Source organism: Alosa alosa, chromosome 22, assembly GCF_017589495.1.
Source record: "Alosa alosa isolate M-15738 ecotype Scorff River chromosome 22, AALO_Geno_1.1, whole genome shotgun sequence".
Classification (NCBI taxonomy): domain Eukaryota; kingdom Metazoa; phylum Chordata; class Actinopteri; order Clupeiformes; family Clupeidae; genus Alosa; species Alosa alosa.
Genome location: NC_063210.1, coordinates 22,753,521 through 22,778,414, shown reverse-complemented (window position 1 = coordinate 22,778,414; position 24,894 = coordinate 22,753,521). Strand labels below are relative to the sequence as shown.

General features: G+C 45.4%; 2 protein-coding genes across 4 annotated transcripts in view; one reads left to right on the top strand and one right to left on the bottom strand.

The window, feature by feature from the left end:
• reep3b (receptor accessory protein 3b) overlaps positions 1 to 21,203 on the bottom strand; it is a 35,694-nt gene extending 14,491 nt beyond the window's left edge. Inside the window, exons 1-2 of one of the 3 annotated variants that reach the window (XM_048233348.1) lie at positions 20,830 to 21,203; positions 8,778 to 8,850 (exon numbers count right to left, since the gene is read on the bottom strand). In XM_048233348.1, the coding sequence (XP_048089305.1) occupies positions 8,778 to 8,850; positions 20,830 to 20,861 (105 nt within the window). In that variant the 5' untranslated portion in view covers positions 20,862 to 21,203. Of the gene's footprint in view, positions 1 to 8,777; positions 8,851 to 13,746; positions 13,801 to 20,829 lie in introns of those variants that run through there. The other 2 variants (XM_048233350.1, XM_048233349.1) reach the window with 2 other exon arrangements.
• A 2,819-nt stretch (positions 21,204 to 24,022) lies between these two features.
• The window catches only part of jmjd1cb (jumonji domain containing 1Cb), a 160,074-nt gene continuing 159,202 nt past the window's right edge, over positions 24,023 to 24,894 (top strand). The window contains 1 exon segment of the mRNA XM_048233988.1: positions 24,023 to 24,389. Coding sequence (XP_048089945.1) covers positions 24,234 to 24,389 — 156 coding nt within the window. The 5' untranslated portion in view covers positions 24,023 to 24,233.

The window sequence follows — 24,894 nt, the reverse complement described above, 5'->3', positions numbered from 1 at the left end:
CCACTGCTACAAACAGACAAATCACACACACACACACACACGCATACAGAACTCATTTGTGACAGACAGACACACACACAAGCATCTGACAAAGACACACACAAAGACACACACACAGACACACAAAGACACACACACACAGTCTGTCTGTGACTCCCTCTCTCTCTGTATTCTGCTGGTGAATGAATATTCTCAGGCCAGAAATTGCTTCAGTAATGTCAATGCAATCGAAGCGCCTCTCCCCACACGAGACAGAAACACAGACGAGTGGAGAGATAGACAGATAGCAGAGCAGAGCAGAGGGAGGGGGGATGAAGGGAGGATGAGAGAAAAAGAGGAGGAAGAGAGAAAAAATCATTACTGCCGTGACTTTAATTTCCATCCTGTCGAGCTTGCTCTAGCTCCTTTCTTTCTCTCCCTCCCGTCTCTCTCTCATTCTCTCTCTCTCCCTCGCTCCCTCTCTCCTCTCATTCACATTCTCCCGCTCTCTCACTCCCTCGCTCTACCACTCTCACTACCTCATTTTGCTCACGCGTTCTTGCTCGTTCTTCCTCCAGCTCTCTCGCTCTCTCTCTTTCGCCCAGCAGCAGCAGAGGGCTAGTTAGTATTCTCCACCTCTCCCTCTCTCCATCACTCTCTTACCCTGCCTCATACACCCCACACACATATATATATATATATATATATATTCTCTCTCTCTCTCTCTCCCTCATATCCAAGCTACACTAGGGGCTTTCAAGGGCTTTCTTAGCATTTCAATTTCAGCTAGAGGCGAGCACGCCGCAGCCAGCCAGAGAGACAAAGTAGACGGACAGACATGTCCCCCCCCTCCCCGCTTGCTCACGTGAGCCACTACTGCCACTGCCTCCAGAGAGACTCACTCTGGCCCTGGCCTCACCGAGCCAAACCCAGCCTCGCCTCAGCCGGAACCCAGCCCGAGCCTCACAGCCTCAGCCCTGAGATGAGAGGATGGCCCAATCGGGAGCAGGAACTGCCTGACAACCCGCCGTCACATTTAATTGGTGACCTCCCCGTGAACTCGCCTGAGGCAGCAGCAATTGACCACACACACACACACACACACACAGTCTGACGGGTGATCGATGAATGTGCCAGATCAGCACATCCCCAACTGACTGTCAGTCAATACCCACACACAGTCACACACACGCTCAAACTCTCTTTCTCACTCACACACACACACGCAGAGACACACACACACCTCATTTGACTGCTGACCAGCCCTGGTGGCGGTCACACACTAAAATGTGCTCGCTCACACTCACACACACACACTCTCCACTGCCCTCATCAGTAGGGCAATCAGTTCTGTTTTGGTCATGAAAAATTAACCACTTTTTGCACAAAAGAGAAAGATCAATAGGACCCCCGTTTAACATCAGCAGTCAGCAGTTCAGCACGACTCCGGTGAGACCAGAGGTATGAGCAGCATACAGCTCCTCAATCTGGGTCAAGATGCTCTAGGATGAGCAGAAGATAGTGAGTCAGGAAACTACTCAGGAAATCACCTGCAAAAACCACTGACGTTAATGCTAGCTAGCTAGCTAGTGGAAGATTGATACTAAGATATGTTAGGTTACGTTAATATTTAATGTAGTAAGAATATAGTAGTTGGTTAATGAGCATTTTCATCTTGGGATTTAACAGGGACCTGTGCCCACGTTGTTGGTTTAGTAGCCTACATTACGCGAGAGACGTCCTGTAGGCTACTGCTGATGAAAATATACCCCGTTTTCTAGCCTTTGGGGTACCAGCTATCAGAATTACACGTCCCCCATGTAAAACGTTTGACCATGGTTATCCGTCTGGGTTTTTTGAGTTAATAAACTCCATCAATAACCATTAATTTGTCATTTTATGCCTGCTCTCTGTTGTTTCCTATGGAGTTGTCCGAGCTTATGTCCGAGTCCCATTGAGGCTGGACTGTCATTGGCTCATCAGCGTTCTAAGGGTGGCACTTAGCGACAGGTCAATTGACTAGAATACAACCGAACATAACAGAACCTAATAGAACGGAATAGAATGGAACTGAACGGAACAGAACAGAATAGAATGCCTTTATTGTCAACACTGACTTCCATGAGCATTCTTCATCTTCAGTTATGGCCTACATCAATCCTTCCTGGACAGAGGGTACCAGCCAACAGCAGTGCATCTTTGGAAAACTACCCTGACACAACATATGGAAACTCATTCATCTTCTCACTTAGCTGCTCATTTTTAGAAGGCGTTGTGAATGCACTGAGCCGCTAAGAGCACTCATAAGTGAGAACTTAATGGGCCCTCTCTCACATGGCATTGAGGGTTCTCTGACATCAGTCGTCAGGAGCACACTTAAACGGTGTCGGCCCATTTCAGCATCCTTCATTACGTTCACCGATAATGTGGGCTATAAGTGACAGCAACTCATCGACCTTTCTCTCTCTATGCAAATGTACAAACTTGAAGGAACAGTCAGCAATTCATTTTCTAACCCGTTTTAACAGTTTTTTGGCACATTTGGCAAATCTCCTCACGATCCACTACCTCTTTATCCATTTTGTCTGACATTTACACGCTTTCCGGAGCCTTACGGATATGGAATGAAAAGGTACAAAGTTTAGATGCGAAAATAGATGTTTCCATTTCAAAAGACCATAAATCAGGCTCACCGGCATACATCAGCCCGTCAGCCCGTAGGGAGTACGCCGGGCAGCGCAGGGACAGTGGAGCCGAGTGGAGAGAGACCTGGCGTTGGCATGGCGTTCATGGCATTGGACAGACAGTGCAGAGCAGAGTTGTGCGATTTCACAATGATGTCATTACTCTCTGCTGCTCCCAGGCCTCCAGACACAAGGGCATTAAAAAGCCCTCAATGTGACACACACACACACACCAGCCTCAATCAGTCAGAGGCAACTTTTCCACATCACCCCGTCCCTCCCTCCCTCCCTCCCTCTCTCCCTCTTTTTCTTTCATTGCTGTACGCAAACCAGCAGCAATCCTGGTTACATACGCAGCTATGAAAGCAAGCAGGGAAGAACAGAGCGAGAGAGAGAGGGAGAGTGGTAGGAAAATTGAAAGGAGAAAAAAAAAAAAACGTAGCAGAACACAAAAGCATCATTTGTCCGGACGTTTTTTTGGCCAGCGAGGGACTCCACCACGGAGCCCACGCTCCCTCCAACCGCCCCCCACCCCCCACCAGGCTTCTGCGCCTCCCAGTCCTGACACGTTCAGCAGGGCAGCGCCCCCGGAGGAATGCTCTGGCACTGCGCTGTGCCTCTACAGCGCCCCCGGAGGAATGCTCTGGCACTGCATTGTGCCTCTACAGCGCCCCCGGAGGAATGCTCTGGCACTGCATTGTGCCTCTACAGCTCCTTCCACAGCACTGGCAGGGGAGGCCTGCTTCTCTTTTTCCTGACACTCACTCTTTCTCCCTCTTTCGTTGCCCATTTCTTTTAGCCCCCCCCCTCTCATTCTCACTGTGCTTCTTCCTCTCTTCTCCCCATCCTTACACTCTTGTTCCCTCTCTTTTTCTTTCTCTCTCTGCCCCAACACCATCCCTCTCTCATTCTCAACACAGGCCCATTTTCCATTCTCTCTCTCTCTCTCTCTCTCTCTCTCCCACAAAATATTGCGGTAGACTAGAAAAACAAACATGACCTTTGTACTGGTTCTCCTCTTCTCTCGGTTTTCCCCCCTGGTTCACACTCTCTTTCTTTCTCTCTCTTTCTCCTTCTCTCTATCTCTCCATTCAGACTTCTCTTCTGTGGGAGGGTGACTGATGAGGTCTCCCTGGAGTGGCGTGTTCTCTTTTTTTCTCCCCCTCTTTCATTCTCTCTCCCTCCCTCTTTCTCTCTCCCTCTTTCTCTTTCTCTGGGATGGCTGGCTGTTTAATGTTGGGACGGGCCGACAGGGGATGCGGAGTTTACCATCTGGGAGTCGTTACCGAGCGAAAGAAAGAGAGAGAGAACTTAACTCATTGCTGCAGTCCTGAGATTTAGCCGACTTCATGATCCATCAAGCCCGGTTCAGACATTCCCCCTCGCAAGACACTCATTTTCGTTGCCACAGATGTAAACCGGAGGACTGGTACGCACATACACAGACATGAGGGCTGTATATAGAACAAGGGTCACCCTCTACGGAACTGTCCCTGCACAGTCTCTGGGTGTAGCAGCCAATCCCACGGGCATGAAGAGCTTAGGCTCACTCACAGCAACTAGCTCCACAACAACGACTGTAAATAAAGTGTAGAAACTAAACCAGAGGTTTTAAACCAATTGTGACCCTGGGACCACCATTCTGACTAAGAAGAAACCTGAAGACTACTAGGTTACTATGACTACTACTAAGACTAGGTAAAAAAAAAAATTGTGTTTATAAATATATAGTGATACTACATAAGTCCGTTATTGAATACCTGGTCAAGGACCATTTATGGCCCTGGACCACTGGTTGAAAGCCCCAGAGCTAAACTACTGAAAACATACTACAGATTTTAAACACACTCTTAGACACCGTAACTTGCATGTGCTCTTAAGGAGAGAAAAGGACCAACTTCTCCTACCTGCTCTCCGCCAATGTGGTTTAAAGGCGGAGACCTCAAATCTGGTTTTGGCTCGGATCTAACTCAATCAGCAAGGCACGGAGACTGCCAACAACTCTTGGACTGATCGAACAGCCACTGGGAAGGCTTAGACAAACAGACACCCACCACACTGAGGTCAGGGCAGGCCTGTGGAGAACTCTGCAGCTCCACAAAAGATCTGCTCACTCCAGTACAGCACACAGTTTGGTTCCCAACCACAAGAACCATAAGAATTAAGGATGTGCGTGGATAATCGAATATCCGGAGAACCGCTCGCAGCAGAACTATCTGAATATCAATACCTGCCTAATTGGGTATGATTATGTCTGTGCACAGAATCCTGTGAAATGGTCAGAAGATAGAGGGTACTCTCTGGCCAACACCCACTTCAAATAATTGCTTGGCTCATTTGTGGAAATGGTATGTACACCTCACATGAATACTGCCGTTGTTTAGTATTCCTTTAAGGAGTGAGATGGCTCTATGCACACTTAGTCGTTTTAATGCTTTAATGCTTTTTAATGTTTTCCTATTTCCTGTAGATTCATGTCCTCATCCCATGGGTGAGTAACCAAATTACTATTTGTACAGAACGCTGAATATAATAAACCATAGAAATTTAGTATACAATCTTATCAATCAAGTAATACAGGTGGTCTGTAAAACCATTTTTACATGTGCGATTGGGGAGTCTGGTCAAATGAGACAACAAGGACTGCTGATATTAGGGGTTAATGCTAAGAAGGAGAGTATCAATAACATATTGAGGCTGGGTTCCATGTTGTCAACTAAGCAAGACCCTTTTAAAAGAGCCAATGTGTGAAACTCACTAATTAGGCTATCACAAGAAAGTACACAACAAGGAAAGTAAATAACCCTTGTAAACAACATGCCTCAAACCCAAATGCAATAGCAATTGATGAAATCATGTTTAGATTTGGCTATAGGTTTATATTTATGGTTCTTAGCAGATGCTTTTGTCAGCTTAAAATGACATCAATAAATATTACATTAACATTGAAATTACCAGTTTAAAATAGTCATATAGCTTAAATAATAATAATAATAATAATAATAATAATAATAATATCAGTAATAAACTAAATAAAAACGGAATAATAAAGACCATAAAAGTGTGTTCTATATGTGCCGCAGTGCAGCGGTGTTTGTAACTGCACAGCTCTGCGGCGGCTCCGTCTCAGAGCCTGCAGAACCGATTTCAGGAGCGCAGCAGCCAGTTGCATCACTCTGATCTGCTGCTGCACACGGAGAACCGATGCGCTGCGCTGTGCTCCTCTCGGTTCTGCAGCTCCAGATAAGAACGTGAGGGGCAGTCAAGTAAGGATGTGTGTGGACATCATAAGTCCCTCCCGGATCTCGCCGGGGTTTGTTGTGATCGTTTGCTCTCAGATGAGAATGTTGCAAATGAGGCAGGGCCACTATGGGGCATTAAGGTGATGTGTGTGGGGCAGTAGGGTGATCATGTGTGGGGCATTAAGATGATGCGTGTGGGGCAGTAAGGTGATGCGTGTGGGGCAGTAAGGTGATGCGTGTGGGGCAGTAAGGTGATGCGTGTGGGGCAGGGGATGAGGTTTGTGGACATCAGTCTCTCCCAGATCTTGCCAGGGTTTGTTGTGATTGTTTGCTGCAGCAAAACTAATGACTGAATTCTCGAAATCGAATTTGCTATGATTTTATGAGGATTGAGAATTATTTTTTTTAATTTCCTGTAAGAATGTCTAAAAATGATGATCACACCTAGGCTTGCTGTGCATGCTTGTTGCTGGCAAAAAAGTGACTACACGTCTATAACCAAGTTAAAAGCATGAGTGCATTTCTTGAAAGGTGGCCTAAAGTTCACAGAAGTTCCTGTTCTTTTGTCCCTCTCTAGAATGCCAACATTAGCCTGGTATTAATTAATTAATTAATAATTAATATTATTAATTTTCATATGCTTATGTTATGTGACTGGTGCAAAACTTGTATCCACAACACCCATAAACTATGTGACAACACTTGTAGATTTATGTAACACTAGTTCCTGTGGCTTAACTAGTAAAGCAGGGGCCAACAGCACTGCGGTCATGAACTTGACACCAAGAGAGCTCACATATCTGCATAACACTGTGACATCGCATTAGACGAAGGCCTCAATAAAAATAATTTTAGAAGACTAGTCAAATTTTGTTCAACTCGTAATTTTGTATGTGCCTCATCACATCTGGTGTAGCCAGTTCCATTGATTACAGTGGAAGCTAACTGGTTGCTGCATACGTTGCCGTGAATGGAACGCTTCAGTTGCTATAGTTACGCACCTGGGGCAGCCTACCTGTAAGAGTTCACATACTAGTGGTACTGCAATGGCACTCAGGATGAAGGTCTCTGCTAAATTACTAAAACGCATATCATGCAAATATGGGCTAAAAACACACAGAGGTCAGTCATTCAGTCAGTCAGTGTGTGTTTTGAGACATTAACACACACGTGACATAAGCGCGTACACACACACACACACACACACACACACACACACACACACACACACACACACACACACACACACGAGAACAAAAGACGAGTGCCCAATCTTTAACCTCGCCGTAGGTAAACCGAGCAACAAATCTATCAGAGGCTCGGGCTCTTAAAAACCTTGCAGCGAGTGAGTCACAGAAGAGTCACATGACCTTCCCCAACGAGCGCCAGCGGTAGCCATGGCAACGGCGTGTGTTTGTGTGCTCCCAGGGGCTGTGGCACATTGGCTGGGGGATGCCTTTGTTGTGCCATCGCAGGTGGCACCCCAAATTAGCATTCCTCTGGAGGCACCTGTTGCCATCACTCACCCTCCCACACACACACACACACACTAAACCATTGTCAATCTCCACAACATTTCCAGGGCCTCTCTCTCTCTTACACACACACACAAAGATGCTTCTCTCAACCGCTCGCGTGTTCAGGCCTGCACTACAGATTGCTCCTGTGACTCACGGTCAGGAAAGCAGTTACATAAACACTCCTGTCTGCCACACACACACACACACAGTTAAAAAACAAACAGCGTGCACACACACACAACATAGAAACGACATACACAGAGAGACACAGACACACAAACACACACACACGTAATCCCTTCCTCTACCACACAAAAGCACCCAAACCTCACCTAGTTTCTAGACTAAACAGCTGACCAATACCAGCCTGTCTGTTTGCCTGACCAACAAACACATCACAGCATTTTCTCCCATTCACGTCTGAAACCACTCTGGCAGGAATGAGGGCGTAACGTGTGGGCATCAATCAAAACTACGCTGAGAGCAACTGCTTATTTTTAGTTGCTTCCTCACGGCGCAAACGCCGAGGCCATGACATCGCAAGGCTGTACACAGAGACTCCACATTCAAGAAAATGAGTTTCCACTCGCATAATCGCACAGGTACACTACAAAAGCAGTGATATGGGTGATTGCAACAACTACTCTCAACTGTGCAAAGGAAAGAACAACAATAATAATAAAATAAATAGTTAATAATATAGGCTATACAAGTATAACATGCTGGGACAGTTATGCATTCATGGCCAGAATGGCGAGGAGGGGAGGAACCTCTTTTAGTCTTTAGTCTCTCAGTTCTGGCCTTGAAAGAGTGGAGTCATTTTACAATTGGCAATACAGATAGACGGGTAGTTCAGTGCATTGCCTCTGCAAGTCCCTCCAACAGCGCTCCCTCCATAAAACATCTCTGCAAATTAATCATCAGTGATCCACGACTTTATAACCATACTCCCAAATGAAACAGATCGAAATGAATAGACAGGAAACATGCAGTTTATGGCCACATCTCATCAACGAGGCCAACGCTCCCAAGTGCTCATAAAATCTGATGTGCATGTGCATGGGTCTCCATGGTGATCATCTCCAGACTACTGGCCTGAACTGAGTTGACCTGAGCTGGAGTGATTTGATCTAATGGTCAGATATGGTCTGCCGGAGTTGGCCCTCCAACCGCCCTCTCTGATTGGGCCTTTCCTCTCTCCCCAAATGTAGGTGCCACGTAGCAGAGTGTGTGAAAGTAGTGCTTGTGTGTGTGCTTGTGTGTGTGTGTGTGTGTGTGCGTTTGTGTGTGAGAGAGAGAGTGTACTGTGCCTGTGTGTGTGTGTGTGTGTGTGTGTGTTTTTCAGTACTTACATATTCCCTGACGTTCTTGGTCTTAACAGCCTTGTAGGAGTTGTAGGCTGGGTAGAGAGTGCCGAAGACGAGCCTGTGGACAGACAGAGTGGACACACATGATGCATTGGCTCTTGGAAGGAGTGAGTGTTACCTGCATTGTGATGTGTAAATCCTCTCAATAACATTTACACATGTATTCATTTAGCAGATGCGTTTATCCAAATCCACTAAACGTCAATCATATATATGTCAGTTACATTACAAGGGCTATGCTCAGGGGCACAACGATGGAAGTTGGAACTTGAACTTTTCAGCTTCTGCTAGCCCAGCTCTTCAGCGGCCGCTAGCCGCCGTTAGCCCTGCTCTTTAGCCGCCGCTAGCCTTACTCTTCAACCGCCGCTAGCCGCCGTTAGCCTTACTCTTCAGCCGCCGCTAGCCGCCGTTAGCCTTACTCTTCAGCCGCCGCTAGCCGCCGTTAGCCTTGCTCTTCAGCCGCCGCTAGCCCTGCTCTTCAGCCGCCGCTAGCCGCTGTTAGCCCTGCTCTTCAGCCGCCGCTATTAGCCCTGCTCTTCAGCCGCTGTTAGGCCTGCTTTTCAGCCGCCGCTAGCCCTGCTCTTCAGCCGCTGTTAGCCCTGCTTTTCAGCCGCCGCTAGCCGCTGTTAGCCCTGCTCTTTAGCCGTGCCCAGCTCTTTCATGGAGAGATGTATAAATGTTGGAAAAGAATGAGAAATGAGAGAGATGGAGGGATGAGATGAAAAGAGAGAGAGAGAGAGAGAGAGAGAGAGAGAGAGAGAGAGAGAGAGAGAGAGAGAGAGAGAGAGAGAGAGAGAGAGAGAGAGAGAGAGAGAGAGAGAGAGAGAGAGAGAGAGAGAGAGAGAGAGAGAGAGACACACACACACAGAGAGCAGAACAGCAGCCTGGGGGTCCAGCTGGACACTAAGCGGACCTGCCTGTTCTGTTTCCTCCTGCTGATTGCAGTCTCAAGACAAACAAATGATTTCCTCTACTCTCCCACCTCCCCCTCACTCTCTCACACACACACACACACACACCACACACACACACACGGACAGAACACATACACATGCATGCAGACACACACATGAACACGCACACTTGTTAAACACACATGGTGGACAGACACACAGAATAACCCACACTAGTGCACAGACACACTGCTACTGAGCGCATACACACAGAGCGAACACAAACTCCTCCACACATGGAGGACAGTTGCTGCTGGAAGGGGTGGGTGTTTGTACGAGGGGTGTGTGTGTGTGTGTGGAGGTGGGATTTGCCGGGTTATAGATGGGAGTAGCTGGATTTCAAATGCTCCACTAATTCACGCCAGTGTTTTGTGTGTTAGCAAGGCTGGGGTACAGAGAGGGGTGGGCTTTGTGTGTGTCTGTGGCTTTGTGTGTGTGTGTGAGATGGTGTAATGGGATGTATAACAGGGTGTGTGTATGGTGTGTATGTGTGCATGTGTGTGCAGTGGGTTCTATATCAGAAGGTGTGTGTGTATGCCAATATGCAATACATATGAGTGTATGGATGTGTTGTTTAAATATATGTGTGTGTGTGTGTGTGTGTATCCATGTGTCTGTCTATATGCATCTTTTAGTGTGTGTGTGTGTATGTGTGCATCTATGTAAGTGTATGTGTGCGTGTTGAGTTAGGTGTAAGGGTGTGTGTGTGTGAAAATGGGAATGGTGCCAGGCGCTTTATCTGGAAGCGGCACTCTCAGCTGATTCTCATTCATTATGTTCCACTCCGCTGGCCTGTGCGGGTGATCCCACGGAGCACACACACACACACACACACACACACACACACAAAAGAGGGGGGGAGAGAAAGTGATAGAATGGGAGTGAGAAAAAAAAAAAAAAAAAGAGAGAGAGAGAGATGAAGGAAGCGCCTAGTTTCATTTCATCAGCGCAACCCCCCACCTTCCCTTCACCAGTTGTAAAGCTTCCCCCTGCAGCACTGGGAAATTAGTGCGCGGTTTGTGTGTGTGTGTGTGTGTGTGTGAGAGAGAGTAGGACACAGCTGTTTGATTGCCTGCGACCCCCTACCACCCCTCCTCTGGTTACAAGGCACGTAAATAACAGGCCTTACAGTGGCTGCCAATGTGCACAGCAAAAAAGGACAGCTAGGAGGAACAAAACAACAACAAAGGCTTGGTGACCGGCAAGAAGGTGTGTGTGTGTGTGTGTGTGTGTGTGTGTGTGTGTGTGAGAGAGAGAGTGAAAACAGCAGGCCGTCACAGAGGTGTATAGTGAGACAGACAGAGAGGAGAAAGAGAAAGAAAGAAAGAAAGAAAGAAAGAAAGAAAGAAAGAAAGGATTACTAAAGGAAGGCCCTGCACTGCTGCATGTCGCAGATGGCACGTGCAAAGGCTCAGTAGCAAAGAGTCAATATCATTAGATGGAGAACGGCAGCCATATAACGATGGAGGACATCTGGTGTTTGATCAGTTTGGGTTCAGTTAGAGCCCCCATTAGGTACTTGCTAATTGTAAGGACACCAGTACGCTTAGATATGGCGGGTCCTACCCACAGAGATCCAATTGTGTACACACACACACGAGACTTATAATCTCTAAATGCATGCACCTTTTCTCATTAGTATGCCTACCTAGCCTCACTCTCTCTCTCCGACACACACGACATGCATGCACACTTTTAACCCCAGCTAAACACACACAAGGCTATTAGCCTAAATCAAGTATACACACACAGCTAAACATACAAAGTGCTGCAGCCTAAATCTCACACACACACACACAGTGCTGCAGCCTAAATCTCACACACACACACACATACACAGTGCAGCAGCCTAAATCAAGTACACACACACACAGTGCTGCAGCCTAAATCAAGCACACACACACACAGTGCTGCAGCCTAAATCAAGCACACACACACACAGTGCTGCAGCCTAAATGAAGTACACACACACAGTAATTTGGCTAATGCACACACAACCCCCAGCCCCGCTCCGGCATGCCCACACATCCCTGACTCAGGAGCGAGCGAGACGTTGAGAGGTGTTCTAAATCGGGCGAGCACCTCCTTCCTCTTCCTTCCGCTTCCAAATTTAAACTGTCGGCCCTCGATGCTCCAGTCTCTGGGTAGACATTCACCCAACGGAGCACTGATCCCAGTCTCCATTAAGCAGACAAACAAACACACACACCACAGATTTTCAGTACTGAATGCAAGAAACAAAGCAAACAATCTTAACACAAGGAGGGGCTATTTTTTCTTAAAGAAATGAGGCATCATTTCATCATGACATGCAGACACATTTGTATGCTATTGAAGATTCCACAGCATCATTTGCTGCAGACGGCAACATGTTAAAAGAGCATAACTCCCAGTTAGCCCAGTAAATGGTTGCCTTGGTCACTGCACTCACGGTTACATGATGCTCATCAGATGCCCCCAGTTCTACGGATCTACCTTGGCGGCAGCGGCCATTCTCATCTCTCTCCCCGTTGCCGTGGAAACAGCGGAGCGGCAAATGGTCCTAACAACAGTCGGCGGCAGGTCTGCGTGCGTCTCAACCCAACCCCCCACAACCCAACCCTCCACAACCCAACCCCCCACAACCCAACCCCCCACAACCCAACCTTCCCACTTCCCCTCACCTGCCTCTGTGTGGGCAGCACACCTCCCTCTCCCTTCTCCACATGGAAGGATGGGTAATTGGCAGGGTTGGGGAACTGCTCCAGCTCGCCTCAGTGGGGGGGGGAAAGTGAGAGTGTGTGTGTGTGTGTGTGTGTGAGAGAGAAAGTGAGAGTGTGTGTGTGAGAGAGAAAGTGAGAGTGTGTGTGTGTGTGTGTGTGTGTGAGAGTGAGTGAGTGAGTGAGAGAGAGAGAGGCCTTCTGCTAACAACCACCAGTTGTTGCCCCCCAACTGGTCTGAGTCTGATTCTACACAGATTTAAGACAAGACCCATATTCGGTGCTTCAACACAGAATTCGCGGAGAGCAATCTATGTCCCTTCAGAGTTTCACTTTCAACTGACTGGCCTTCATTCTGCCACTACAAACGGGCCGAAATAAAACCAGTGGCTTTATTTTAATAAATAAATTATATTTCGCATTTTTTTTGCAAGGATTATAAAAAAGGCAAACAAAAGCCAACTGTGCTGAATGAAAAGGTTTTTTCCACATAATGGTTGCCATTTTAGCTTCATGTAATTGCTTGCGGTTTGTGCAGCAATGAAAACTTGGGTAAGCCAGCGAGGGGAATTCTTTTTTTCCCTTCCCACAGAACCTGTGGCTAAAGCAGACGGGGAAAAGAAGCCAAAAATAAACCCACGCTCGGCCCAGGAGAGTGTCTGGTCTCGTTACTCGCCGTTGCCCGTGTCACAGGGTCAAATGTCAGCATCTGTGCTCCCGTCACAGAGTCTATCCCCGGTGACATAGGAAACACCCACCCATCCTTTACACACACACACACACACACACAACACAACGCAGATCCAGTTCCACTAACCTGCAGTGCGGTGCAATGGAGCCGGACTTGTATACTAACAACGTCAGCATTAGCTGAAGCCAGAGATGTTCACAAGTCATTTTTTGGAACTCCAAGTCGAGTCTCAAGTCCATTTGAGCTCAAGCCCAAGTCAAGTCTCAAGTCTTTGAGGGGCAAGTTCAAATCAAGTCTCAAGCTATCTGATCTGTCCCTAGCACTGCATTGTTAAATATTATGAATTCAAGGCATGTCCTGTAGGTACCATCCATACAGTACAGTATCGAAAACAGTTAACGTCAGGATAACGTTATGTTGTCTACTGCAATGCTAACTGAAGAAACACAAATGTGTGTTCTTGGGGAAAATGCCTCTACACTATACGACAACGGCATGTTTTTTTTTTCTGAAATAAAATATGGGCAGGCAAGGGTGGATGTGAACTTGTGACAGGAAAAAATAACACTCATGCTGGAGCTAACTTAATTTTGTTTACATCAATAACTTACATTGGGTCTCCAATTTAGGACATTGTAGAGTCCAATCTTCTGCTACTTAACTCATCCCTCGAGCCCTCGGACCTGGTGAAATATTAACCCAAGTCTGTCACATCATACAGGCAACTATAAAGATACAATCTGCCTGTTCCCAGCATTGGCATAACACTATGCGATGGTTAGCGTGTTACCTGTGACAGCGTCTGGTCTTGATAATAGAGTGAACAAAATATAGAGGCCTACCTGCTCATTATGACTTGAGGAGCTGTACTTTTCTTTATGCGTTTTCATGATACACTTAAATTTTATTCAGACATGGAGTAGGCCTACTATGGAGCTAGCAAACATGAAAACATGTTATTGTAGTAGTTACATGCCTGATGTACACATCTTGGGTGTATGACACAGCTATAAACTCGTTCAGGGTACAGTCAACACAACACCTGTTTTAACACAGCCTGAAGTCGGTGAACTTGTTTTTATTTGCAACTTCCATCACTTTTGCGACTTCATCAGTTGTTGCTGGTAGTTGTAAACTAAAATGATTATCAAGGTCCTTAATAGTACTGAAGAAAAAGCTTTCTAATTTCTCATTTTCACGTCACCAGATCAGCGAGTGATCGGGTTGCACTCGCAGGCAGGTAATGACCAACCAGTCCACTCCTGCCGTAGACTTCTTACAAGAACAAAGACACAGGGACAGTTTTCCTCCTTGAGCGACGACACTCTCTGGTGAAGTGACATTAATGGCATCCATCTTTGTTCGTGTGATGAGACAGCGTGAGTTCAGCGAGCGGGAAAGACAAGAGCGCATTAGGCTAATACTAGGGAGGGTCCGGTGCAGTCCGGTGCAGTGCGGTGCGATGTGATACAATGCGATGCGAGTGCGGGAATTGGAACCAGGCTTGCCCCGTGAGGTGCTGAATTATACAGAGTGTCTCGTGTGGCGTGGAGATCAAATGACGCTCCGAGATAACAGGGAGCGCGGGCAGGCGGACGGGTAATCGAGACGGGAGACAATGCAACGGGTCAAGCAACCTGCCACAAATGTGCGGGAGATGGTGTCACCTGGACAGTGCGGTCGAGGGGGTTGCTACGCTAGCCCTGGTGTTGAACTGCATTGTCTAGAAGCACTACAAGGTTTCAGCACACAGGGGTTTCGTTTCTAAGCTCTAGTCATGGTGTCAAATCAGACACACACACACACACACACACACACACACACACACACACAATCCAATAACCGCTAATTCAGCACAAACTCTCACAGCCTATCAAACTTCATCCTCTAGTCACTAACTATCCTGTTTCAAAAAGAGCTATGTTTAGCAGCTTCAAATAATTTAATCAGAACAGTTTGGCAGCTAATTTTGTGACAAGTCCCAGTGGCAGCTTGCCACCATCCTAAAAGCCATGACTGGATCCCATTAAGGAGTGGTCATCAGGATACCCATTTGGCATCGTACGAGGATCTTAACTGTGCCTTCAACTCGGGCAAAAGGGCACAGGCAGCAACAGGAGAGGCTATGTTGAAATTGAAATAAAGAAGAGCACTAAAAAGCAGTCCTTTAGGATGATTTTTTTGACATTGGTTAGATGACCATTTTCAAATATTATATTATATTTCATATATTAATTTGCAACCCATTCCAGTTTTCAGATTTCTCTCTGCTTGATCAGTTCTCTCCCAGTAGAGTTATTGTTGTACATGTAGGCCAAATGACCTCTGAAAGATCTGGCACATGATTAATGGCTGTTTCGGGATGGGGTTCTCTACTGTCCTCGTAAAAAAGGTGTTTATGAGGAGCTTCGCTCGCTCGCTCGCTCACTCACTCACGCTTCCCCTGTGGTCTGACCTACAATACTGTACAACTCAAAGCCCCCGGCAAAACAAAAACAGAAAAAAGCAACCGCTCCCACAATCCTATCCTCCACTCGAACCTCAACACCGCTCCCAATACTAACCCCCACCCACCCAATCCTCCACCCCCACTCGAAGTGCTGCTGTTTTCCCAAAGTGTTCGACTTCCTGTGGTCGGGGCCAGCGAAGGAAATGGGGGTCTGCCTAGCAGAGCTCTTGAAACAATTTCCCCCCCCCACACCACCCACCATCTCCTTCGCTCAACATCTTTCTCTTCCTTTTCGCTTTTTTCTCAGACTTGCCTCCTCACCCCCCCCCCACTCCTCCCATCTCTCGATCACTCTCATCCCATCATCCCTTCCTTCCCGCCACTCTGCACTGCTTTCTTTTCTCCCTCTACCTCCCTCTCCCTCCCTCTCAGTCAACAGCTGAAAAAATAGAGGCCCCTTCAGACAGGGGGTGCCTTGACACCGTGTTTTGGGCCGGGGGGGGGGGTTCAGGTTTCCTGCTCGCCTTGACCCGCAGGCCCGGATGGAGCCGGAACGCTTCGGGCTCGTAATAGGGAGCAGGCCCAGCCCGGCCCGTGGGCCCGAACAAACCCCTGCACCCACTTCCCCCACATCTGGCGTAGCTCGTCCAGATCTGGACGTCTTCCCCTAAAAAGGCAAAAACGGAGGAGCGAGCGAGCGAGAGAGAGCGAGAGCGAGCTGAGGGAGAACTGAGGGAAAGCCCCTGTGCTGTGCTACTAAGGTGGAGGTCCGATTGCCAAGAGATTTGTTTTTCCATCCCACCCACCTCATGAGAAACCTGGGCAGGGACACAATAAAGACCAACATTTTCAAGAAAAAGGCCAATCGCAGCATTAATATCTTAAAGGTTAAGCTACACTTATGCCATTTGTCTACCATCTAAAATGCACACGAGGTCAAGGATTACTGAATGGATTGTATAGATTAAATGTATGGATTACACTGAATAGTACAATGATATATTTACTCCCATAAGGCCCAGCAGGCTCTCCATAGGTTAGACAGTACTAGAACTGGAGAGGCAAGCGACCTCAGGAATCTCATTACAGACACACAATGAGAGGCAGTAAACTCACCAGACATGAAACGTGCAGGCCATCTAGTTTGGATTGACATTAGCCCTCCGGGCTTCTGACAAGAGGCATATAGCTAAACCAAGCCAAACCAACCAATAAAACCAAGACCATTCATCTAACAATCAGATTGCCATAATCAGCTTTCTGATCAAAAACAAGCATTAAAAGTGCATTAAAATTCAATGCAGTTGTAAGAGCTAATTAATACAATAAGGGTAAAACAATGCTGCAGAAAAACTACAGCAACAGATGTGTGCAAAGTGTGCCAGAAAGCAGAAAGTGTCTCGGTGAAAGCCATCTGAGAGGAGAGCAGAAAAACACAAAGGTTCTCACAACATGTTATGTAATATTGTGAGCGAGGCACCTCTCTGCACTGTGAAAAATTCCAAGGGGGAAAGGGGGGGGGGCGTCATCTTAACCGACCTAGGAACAATGCGGCAAAACTCGTTTTTTCAAATCTGCAGGTTTATGCAAGGTGGCCAGAGCTGTTTGTCAAACACCACTTAGTGAAAGGGAAAGGGGAAAACAGTGTTTAGTCAATAGATCTCCTTTTGCAAAAGTAAACGTATGTGTTTAGCTTGGTTTCTTGATGGCTAGCTTGCTAGCTAGTGGGGGTTTAGCGTAGCACGAAGCTGCAGGGGGAGCTATGTCGTGAAAAATGCGAGCCCAAATCCGGCGAAAACCCAGAAACAGCGAAGGAATAACCAGACCTGCATAGGGCTTCTTTAAGCAACAAAACTGTGATAGAATACAGTTTATCACAATGCCTTGGCAATATAGTCTTGACCTCATAAAATCATATACCCTTTTTCTTTAAAAGTCTCGCCAAGGGAAGTGCAATAGAGGCAGTGTTTCCCCTACAGTGTATTTAACAGCGGCGCAGCGCCGCCGCTGGATTTTCAGCGCCGCTGCAACATAATATCCACAGAGATTCACTTAACACACTGTAAAAGCACAACGGCCAACGCCATCTCAAATTGTTTTCTGAAAGTCTTGAGTAAGTTAAGTGCATCAAATCCGACTTAGCCTCTCATTATTCAGGACATATATGCGCATGATGTGTCAGGTGATTACAAGCCCAAAGACAAGTCTGCAGCCCATATGGCTAGCCTACGTTCTGAACACTGTTACATTGTTTAGCTATCCGACTGATGGGGTCTTGCTCCGCCACAGTGTAGCCTATGTTGTCATCGTTCACTTGTAGGTTACACAATAAATAGCCTACTTATAGGCCTGGTGACAATAAAAAAATGATATTAGTTATATTTCATCACGAAGCTGTTTGTATGCGTGGAATTCGCTTGTAGCCTATGCCATATGTTAGCTTGAGCAATTCCTCTGATCCAAAGCCTGCTTTGACACATTGACACTAATGTGAAACATGCATCCTCCTCTCCTAGCCTACATCAAATAAAAGAAACCAATTCATGATTACCGAAATGAATTTAACATGGGGAAAAAAGTTTGTTGCGATTTAGCCTACTGTTGTGATCGCGGTTCTTTCTGCTGATTGATTTATCGGTGTCGTCAACTCTGAGAACTCTTGCTCCGGTTGACAATTTTATCCAGAGAGCTGATTTCCCAAAGATGAGCCTCCATCAACATTCAACGACAAATTATTAAAACGTAGTAATGCAATAGAGTAAACCAATGTGCTACAAGGTGTATGGTCTTAACGTTAATTGTAGCCTAGACTTGTAACGTTAGCGTAGGGCTACATGTAATGTTTGCATGGGAAAGCCAGGCTTAACACAGTCTAGGCCTGTTTAAACTTTCTGATAGTTAAAGGAAATATGAGCATATGTTGGCATACAATGTATAGCCTAAATTCTGTCCACTTAGCTATAATAGGCTATCACAAACAGACCTTTTCTACATTTTATGCATTAGACATAGGAGCCTACATTCTCTTATCAGAAAGACGTGTTGTCATAACTTCAGCTGTTCTCTTGACGGTGAGGGCTAACGGTCGCGACTTCAATCAAGTAGCCTAGGTCCTTTTCGAAGTTAATTGTGAGTGAGTTGTATGGTAACTGTGGGAGTGATGTAGAAGAAAAGTGAGTATTTACTTTTTTTTTATCACGATGGGTTTGTTGTTTTGGGACTGAGAAATAGACTACAAGGAGAGCATCTGGCTACGTGCATGCGTGTCAGCATTAATGGCCCCCAACAATTCAATTCAATTACCAAAAGAGCCTTAGAGATGTTCTTTGAAAAGCCCAGAAAAAATTAAGTGCTTTCAGAGATTGGGTGTGGCCTTTGCCATTAAGACAAATTTAAATAAATTGTAAATAACCTTTTTCTGGGTTGTGCCATTTCTTTTTTCTTCTATCATTTTTAACCAATAATGTAAAAGAAAGCTGAAAATGTCCACAAAAGAAACACGAAGGTATGATATAAAAAAAAAAAAATTAAAAAAAAATGCGCAATTTAGTTTTCTTCGTCTTTTTAACATCCAGAGAAAAGGACGTCCAATCGACACAGATTCTCAAGTGCTTAAGAAGAAGCCTTTACCATATCGGTGGTTAAAAAGATAAATGAACAGTTAGGCTAGTCAGTTTATGGCATGCCTCCTTTTCCATGGTCACACACTTCCCCTTTCTCCACGCGCATGCAGTTTCATAGAAAGTAGCCCTGGAGGGTCACTGAGTTCTCCTGGCAAAACAACCGAGGACAAAAAAAGACTAAAACCTTAGGCATTCGATTCCATGGGGAAATTATAGTGTGACACAAGTACACAACATCCTGTGACTCCTAGTCAAATTACAGTGTTTTATAGCTACCTTAATCATCTACAATCAACTCGCACAGCAGCCTCAGAGAGCCTCGGAGAGCTAAAGTAGTCCTGAGAGGCCAGGTGGGAGAACACAAACAGCTAGCCCTATTAGAATTCTACAGCCAGCTCTATTAGAATGCTACAGGTTGCGTGGCACTTGTTGACCTGCAATGTTCTTAATGCACGCCATGACTTTTATGGCAGTGGAGGCTTCTAAAATACCTGTGCAGCTGCATATAGCGTGGCAGTCTCTCCATGATTTGTGGTTTCTATTTTGTGTGCAGATGACCATATTAGGAGAACAGGTCTTCTGTTTGAAGCTGACTAATATTTAAACATAGCACTACCTTGACAGTATCCATTTGTAACAGAGAGAAAAGGCTGAGAAAAAACCTTAGGTTTTTTAAGAGACAACAGCCACACTATTCACTGACTGTAGATTGACATGTTGAACCCGAGGCACCTGCACAAACTGGAAGGTATGATTCATATGCATAATCAGGTTTTGTTAGGGTGTGGTGGTCATGTGTTTTCCTGAAACACGTTGTTACAGTTCATGAATCACAGTATCACATAACAACAGCCGTTACATTTCAAAACACAGTATAAGGATCCCAGACTACCAAAGAAAAGCCTATAGACTACAACTACTAGATACTCGCCTAATCTAAAATTTGGACTGCAACGTTAAAATAACTCTAACGTTATATGAACCTTAGTTGGGAGGCTTTGGAACGCCACTCGGAAACAGAGGTCGAGCGGGCGGCTGGGGAAAATAAAACACACCTAGCAACTTCGCCTCCATCAACAGAAAGTGGTATGTTAGCTTCCTAGCCAACCTTAGCTACAAGCGTCCTGCTGTCACATTATAGATACACAATTTCCCTGACCTTCCAGCAATGTCAAGGAAAAGAGGAGCAGAGCAAAACACTACATATATAGCATGTGGCTTGACAAGATAACGCCAGCTACGCTAGGACCTAGAACATACAGCGAGCTATCTGACGTTCTCGTCCACAGAAGATGGTCAGATATAGCTTCTACAGTGACACCAATGTGGCATTCGTGGCCAACTTGCTAGCGTTAGCTGACGTTAGGCTTTGAGGGTGCGCAGACAGCTATTGAAATAGCTAGCGTGCTACCGTAGCTGTCTTCGGAAAACAAACGTACAGGCTAGGCTAAAGTTACAAGCTAAACCGATATGTGTGTTAGTATTGAATTCCATCTGTTAGGATAGCATGCTTGGCTAGTTAGCTAGCACTACCGTTAAACAAAACAGAAACTTTCCGTAAACATCATGAATCCAAACGTCGATTCACAAGAGAAAACCAATATGTAGAGACTTATACTTACACAACAGCTCTTGAGATCATCCACGACACCATCTTTCTGGGGCACGGTTGAGCATACGTGAGACGAAGGGGTAGACAGGGGCCTGCAGACCTAAGGAGGAGGCCAGCGCCGTGGAGGTAGCTAGCTAACCAGCTAGCCAACCACCGTAAACTTTAGAGAAATTCAACGTCAGCTAGCTTTCACTAGTTAATGGTCCTGCCTCGATCATTTCGCCGCCGCTATAGTTTTCTGTTCATGCCACCAAAACATTCGACAGCAGTAGAGAGAAATAAATTAGTCGTTATTTTACTTTTGTTTTGGCTTAAGAAAGTCCTGCTACCCCTTCACTTCTTCTCTGTTGCTTTTGTGCTTTTGATAACGAGCAAGGTGCGTGCTTTGACTTGACGTCAACAATAATTCACTTGGTGGACCTTCCTCTGCTGCGGTATGATTGGGCAGATATTTTTATTTGTATCTGTAGCTCACAGTGATAGGGTAGTCGGTGTGCTTGTCAAACTGTAACCGTGTCGAAAGTATGGTGAAATGCAACAATATCTCAGCGCACTGTTACATGATTGGGTTTCTAGTTTTCCAGGCACATATAGACCAATAATATACGATTGTGTTGAGAATATTTACAATAGAAAGGAAGTAAAGCTTTCATTGGCAGGCACTGATTTAAAAATAGGCTACAACGTGTATGGTTCACTGCGCAACAACAAAGCATTGCTGTTTCAGAGTCGGCTACTGGTTTTCACATATGGCATGATAAGAAGTAGCCTATATGAGCTGGGAAATGTTGCTTTTTATAACTAACATCTAAAGAAAATGTGTGACTGTGTGACTGAAATCTCTTAACAGAAATAATAATCACATGTAGGCTAGCCATTGACATTTGTGTATTCCAGTGTTTTAGATCAAAGAAACATCCATGTAGACAGATATGTCCATTTTTACAATGCAGGCCTACAAAATCAAGCAACGTAATGCATATTTCTCAATAAAATGATGCTTGTCATATGAAACAAAAACAAATATAGAGGTACAAAAGACTTAAAATGTTTTTTTTTATATATATAGTTTGTCCACTGTGCAATTGGATTCATCGGTGATTAAATGGACACACAGCATTCCACTGTGTACACTAACACATGCACTGTTGTCTGTGGGTTATTTTTCTGCCTGTGGGAGCATTGTTTGAACAAGCGCAGAGTGTGAGGATTGCCCTACCGGGGGATTAGTGCCCGCTCCGCAGGGGATCAAGGCCACACCATCCAATTTCACATGACCTAATCCAGATTTGAACTCAGGCAACTGTGAGGAAGCACAATAAAATGGAGTAGACTTTAATCATTTTTTGTGTTCACCGAATAACCAAAGAATTAACATGGAGGGGACCTGTTTTATATAGGCACACTTGTGATAAGCGGTCTGTGGTTTCATGTCTCTCCCTGATTTCTGAACACAGAAATATCCTTGTGAGGAAATAAAAAGAAAAGCATGACAACCTATAGCCTATAATGGCATTCCTAATGGGTGCATATACATTTTCACACACAATGACATAACATTTCAAGATGTTTATATCGCATAACATCAGCCGTGGCATTTCATATGGCTATGTCCACCACCACCACACCTGCGAACAAGATCTCATTTCATTTTGTGGACTGAGGGAACCGTCAAATGTGTCATATCAAAATAGAGACTCCTCTACCAGATCACATGACAGGTGAAAAGTATCTTTGTTGACCCCTCTCACTAATAGCTACTCACTGCCCTGTCCATGGCTAACCGCAGCCATCTTTACTGTGCCAAAGGGGCGTCTAGTAAGTGTGAAGACATGCTGGTGCATGTAGCACAGCTTGTGGGAACAATCTCATTCACACATCGTTTCATAATTACAAGTTAAGGTGCACTAATGTCTTTTGGAACAGAGGGAAAGTAATTACAATTAGTTCACATTATATATAATGACTAAATGATACCTCTTTAAAATAAAGTATGCAATATGCAATATTGTGTATCATTTCAGCCACAAATACAGTCCTGTGCGCAATGTACTGTTTTTTTTTTGCAGAAAATTAAATGAGCTCATATGAAGTCTCACATCTGAATAATGAAAATAAATAAATAAATAAAAATCCATTTCAGAGATGTGTGATTCATTAGGTAGCTATAGGAACTCTGTTGACCTCTATTTACAATACACTCCTGCACCTCATGAGACTTTGATTCATTCAGACCGTGCATTCAGTGCAGCTCAAGAAGCTGGTGACTGGTGACACAGGTTCGCTCTGTTCCAATAATGGCCGTGAAGCGTGCCGCTATTCCTAAAGGTAGAAAGGGCTGTATAGTGTGAGGGTCTTTGGCACACAAGCCCATCTTCATGAGCATCTCTGAAGCACTGTGATTTGTGATTCTGTCCGCGGAGGCATATCTTTCTCCATCTACCACTTTGACCCCAAAGGTGACACATGGCTGATTACCGCCTACAATCCACCCCCATCTCTCTCTCTCTCTTCCTCTCTGTTTCCCTCCTTTTCTCTCCTTTTTCCCTTGCACCTTCTTTCTCCTCTCATCAGTGCTCTATCTAGGGGTGGGAATAAAATAGTGCAGAATTGAAGACAATTGGACACAAAGCGTAATTGATTCTCTGACAGCCAAACAGTACAAGGGTAGACCGATAAAGGTTACTGAGTACGTGTCTTTGAGGATTTCAAGACAAAATGGTTAAAATGATGTATACATAAGTATTGAATGGCTTCACAAATATTATAGCTTTCCATTTGTAAATGTGTTCACTTTTTATGACAATATCAAAATACAGGGTATTCTCAATAATAATGTCAAAATGTCTATTATTTTATGTTTACAGACATTTAGCTTATAAACAAAAATTGTCAATTTCTATTCCTGATTATATCTTTATGAACATATCTATTTATCGATTATTTTTGAAAAGCACCAGAGTCAATTATTCTTTGTTGTCACAATACATTTTTCATTCAGCTGTTATCCTCGTTCAAGAAAATTGCAACAACAACAGCACTATTTTTGAAAGTCCAGTGACAGTGGGAAAGCATAGCCGTCTTCCAGCGAGAATGAATCTGTCTGGCGGACGTAGCAGTCTGCTCGCTGCGGTTTGGACGGTTGTGTGCATGGGCGGAGGGATACCAGTTTTACGTTGCAGTGATGTAGACCAGTGTTCAGTTTTGCGGAGCAAAAGAGTGACTATTTGCGGGTGGAGATTGCAAGAAATTTAAATCCCCCGGGTTGAGCTCGACACGTTTAAGAAGATATTCCAGTCATTTTTGTTTGTTTCTTTCTTTTGTTCCTATTCACAGTTTCATGTAGTAAATGTCCAATCGATAGAAAATCGGTGCTGAAGTTTTCGAGGGTTTTTTCACTCTCTGTGAAAGGCCATGGCGGTGGAAGCGCGGCCGGAGCTGGTTGGGAAGCGGTTCCTGTGTGTCAGCGGCGAGGAGCCGCTTGAGCTCGGGGAGATTGGACGCTGGGGATGGCGAGCCGGGGTCATCCGTGCAGTATCTCACCGCGACAGTGACAATGCAGAGTTGACGGTAAGAGACGTGACCGTGTTTTGTACGGTTCGACAAATTACTAATCCCGTTTGCTATGGCAGCAGAAATATCTCAGTTCGACAAATCTACACTGGTCGCTCGCAAGACATTCCGGAGGCATTTTGTATGGAAAATGGCAGCTCGCGTGCTACGAGCTAGTAAGTTGGGTTGTTGGCAATTCCAAGTGAGCAAGCGAGCATTATCGGGCATTGATTGTACTAGCCAACAATCGGCATGCTACCCTGTTGTGTGTATTGCCAGCTGGCAATTTTAATGCTCGTAACATGGCTTAGATATTCGGTGAAATGCTGGAGCTCGACGGAACATGAATGATGTTGACGCTCTAAATACAGAACCTAAATGTAGTCTATCATTACACTGTGTTGGTTTGGAGAGGGTTGGAATTCAGTGTCTGCTGGAAAAAATGCTGAAAACTCGATGTGGTGTGGAAGCGTTCATTTGACACGAACTTACTTGGTGCCAACTCGCCACTGTATAAATGTGT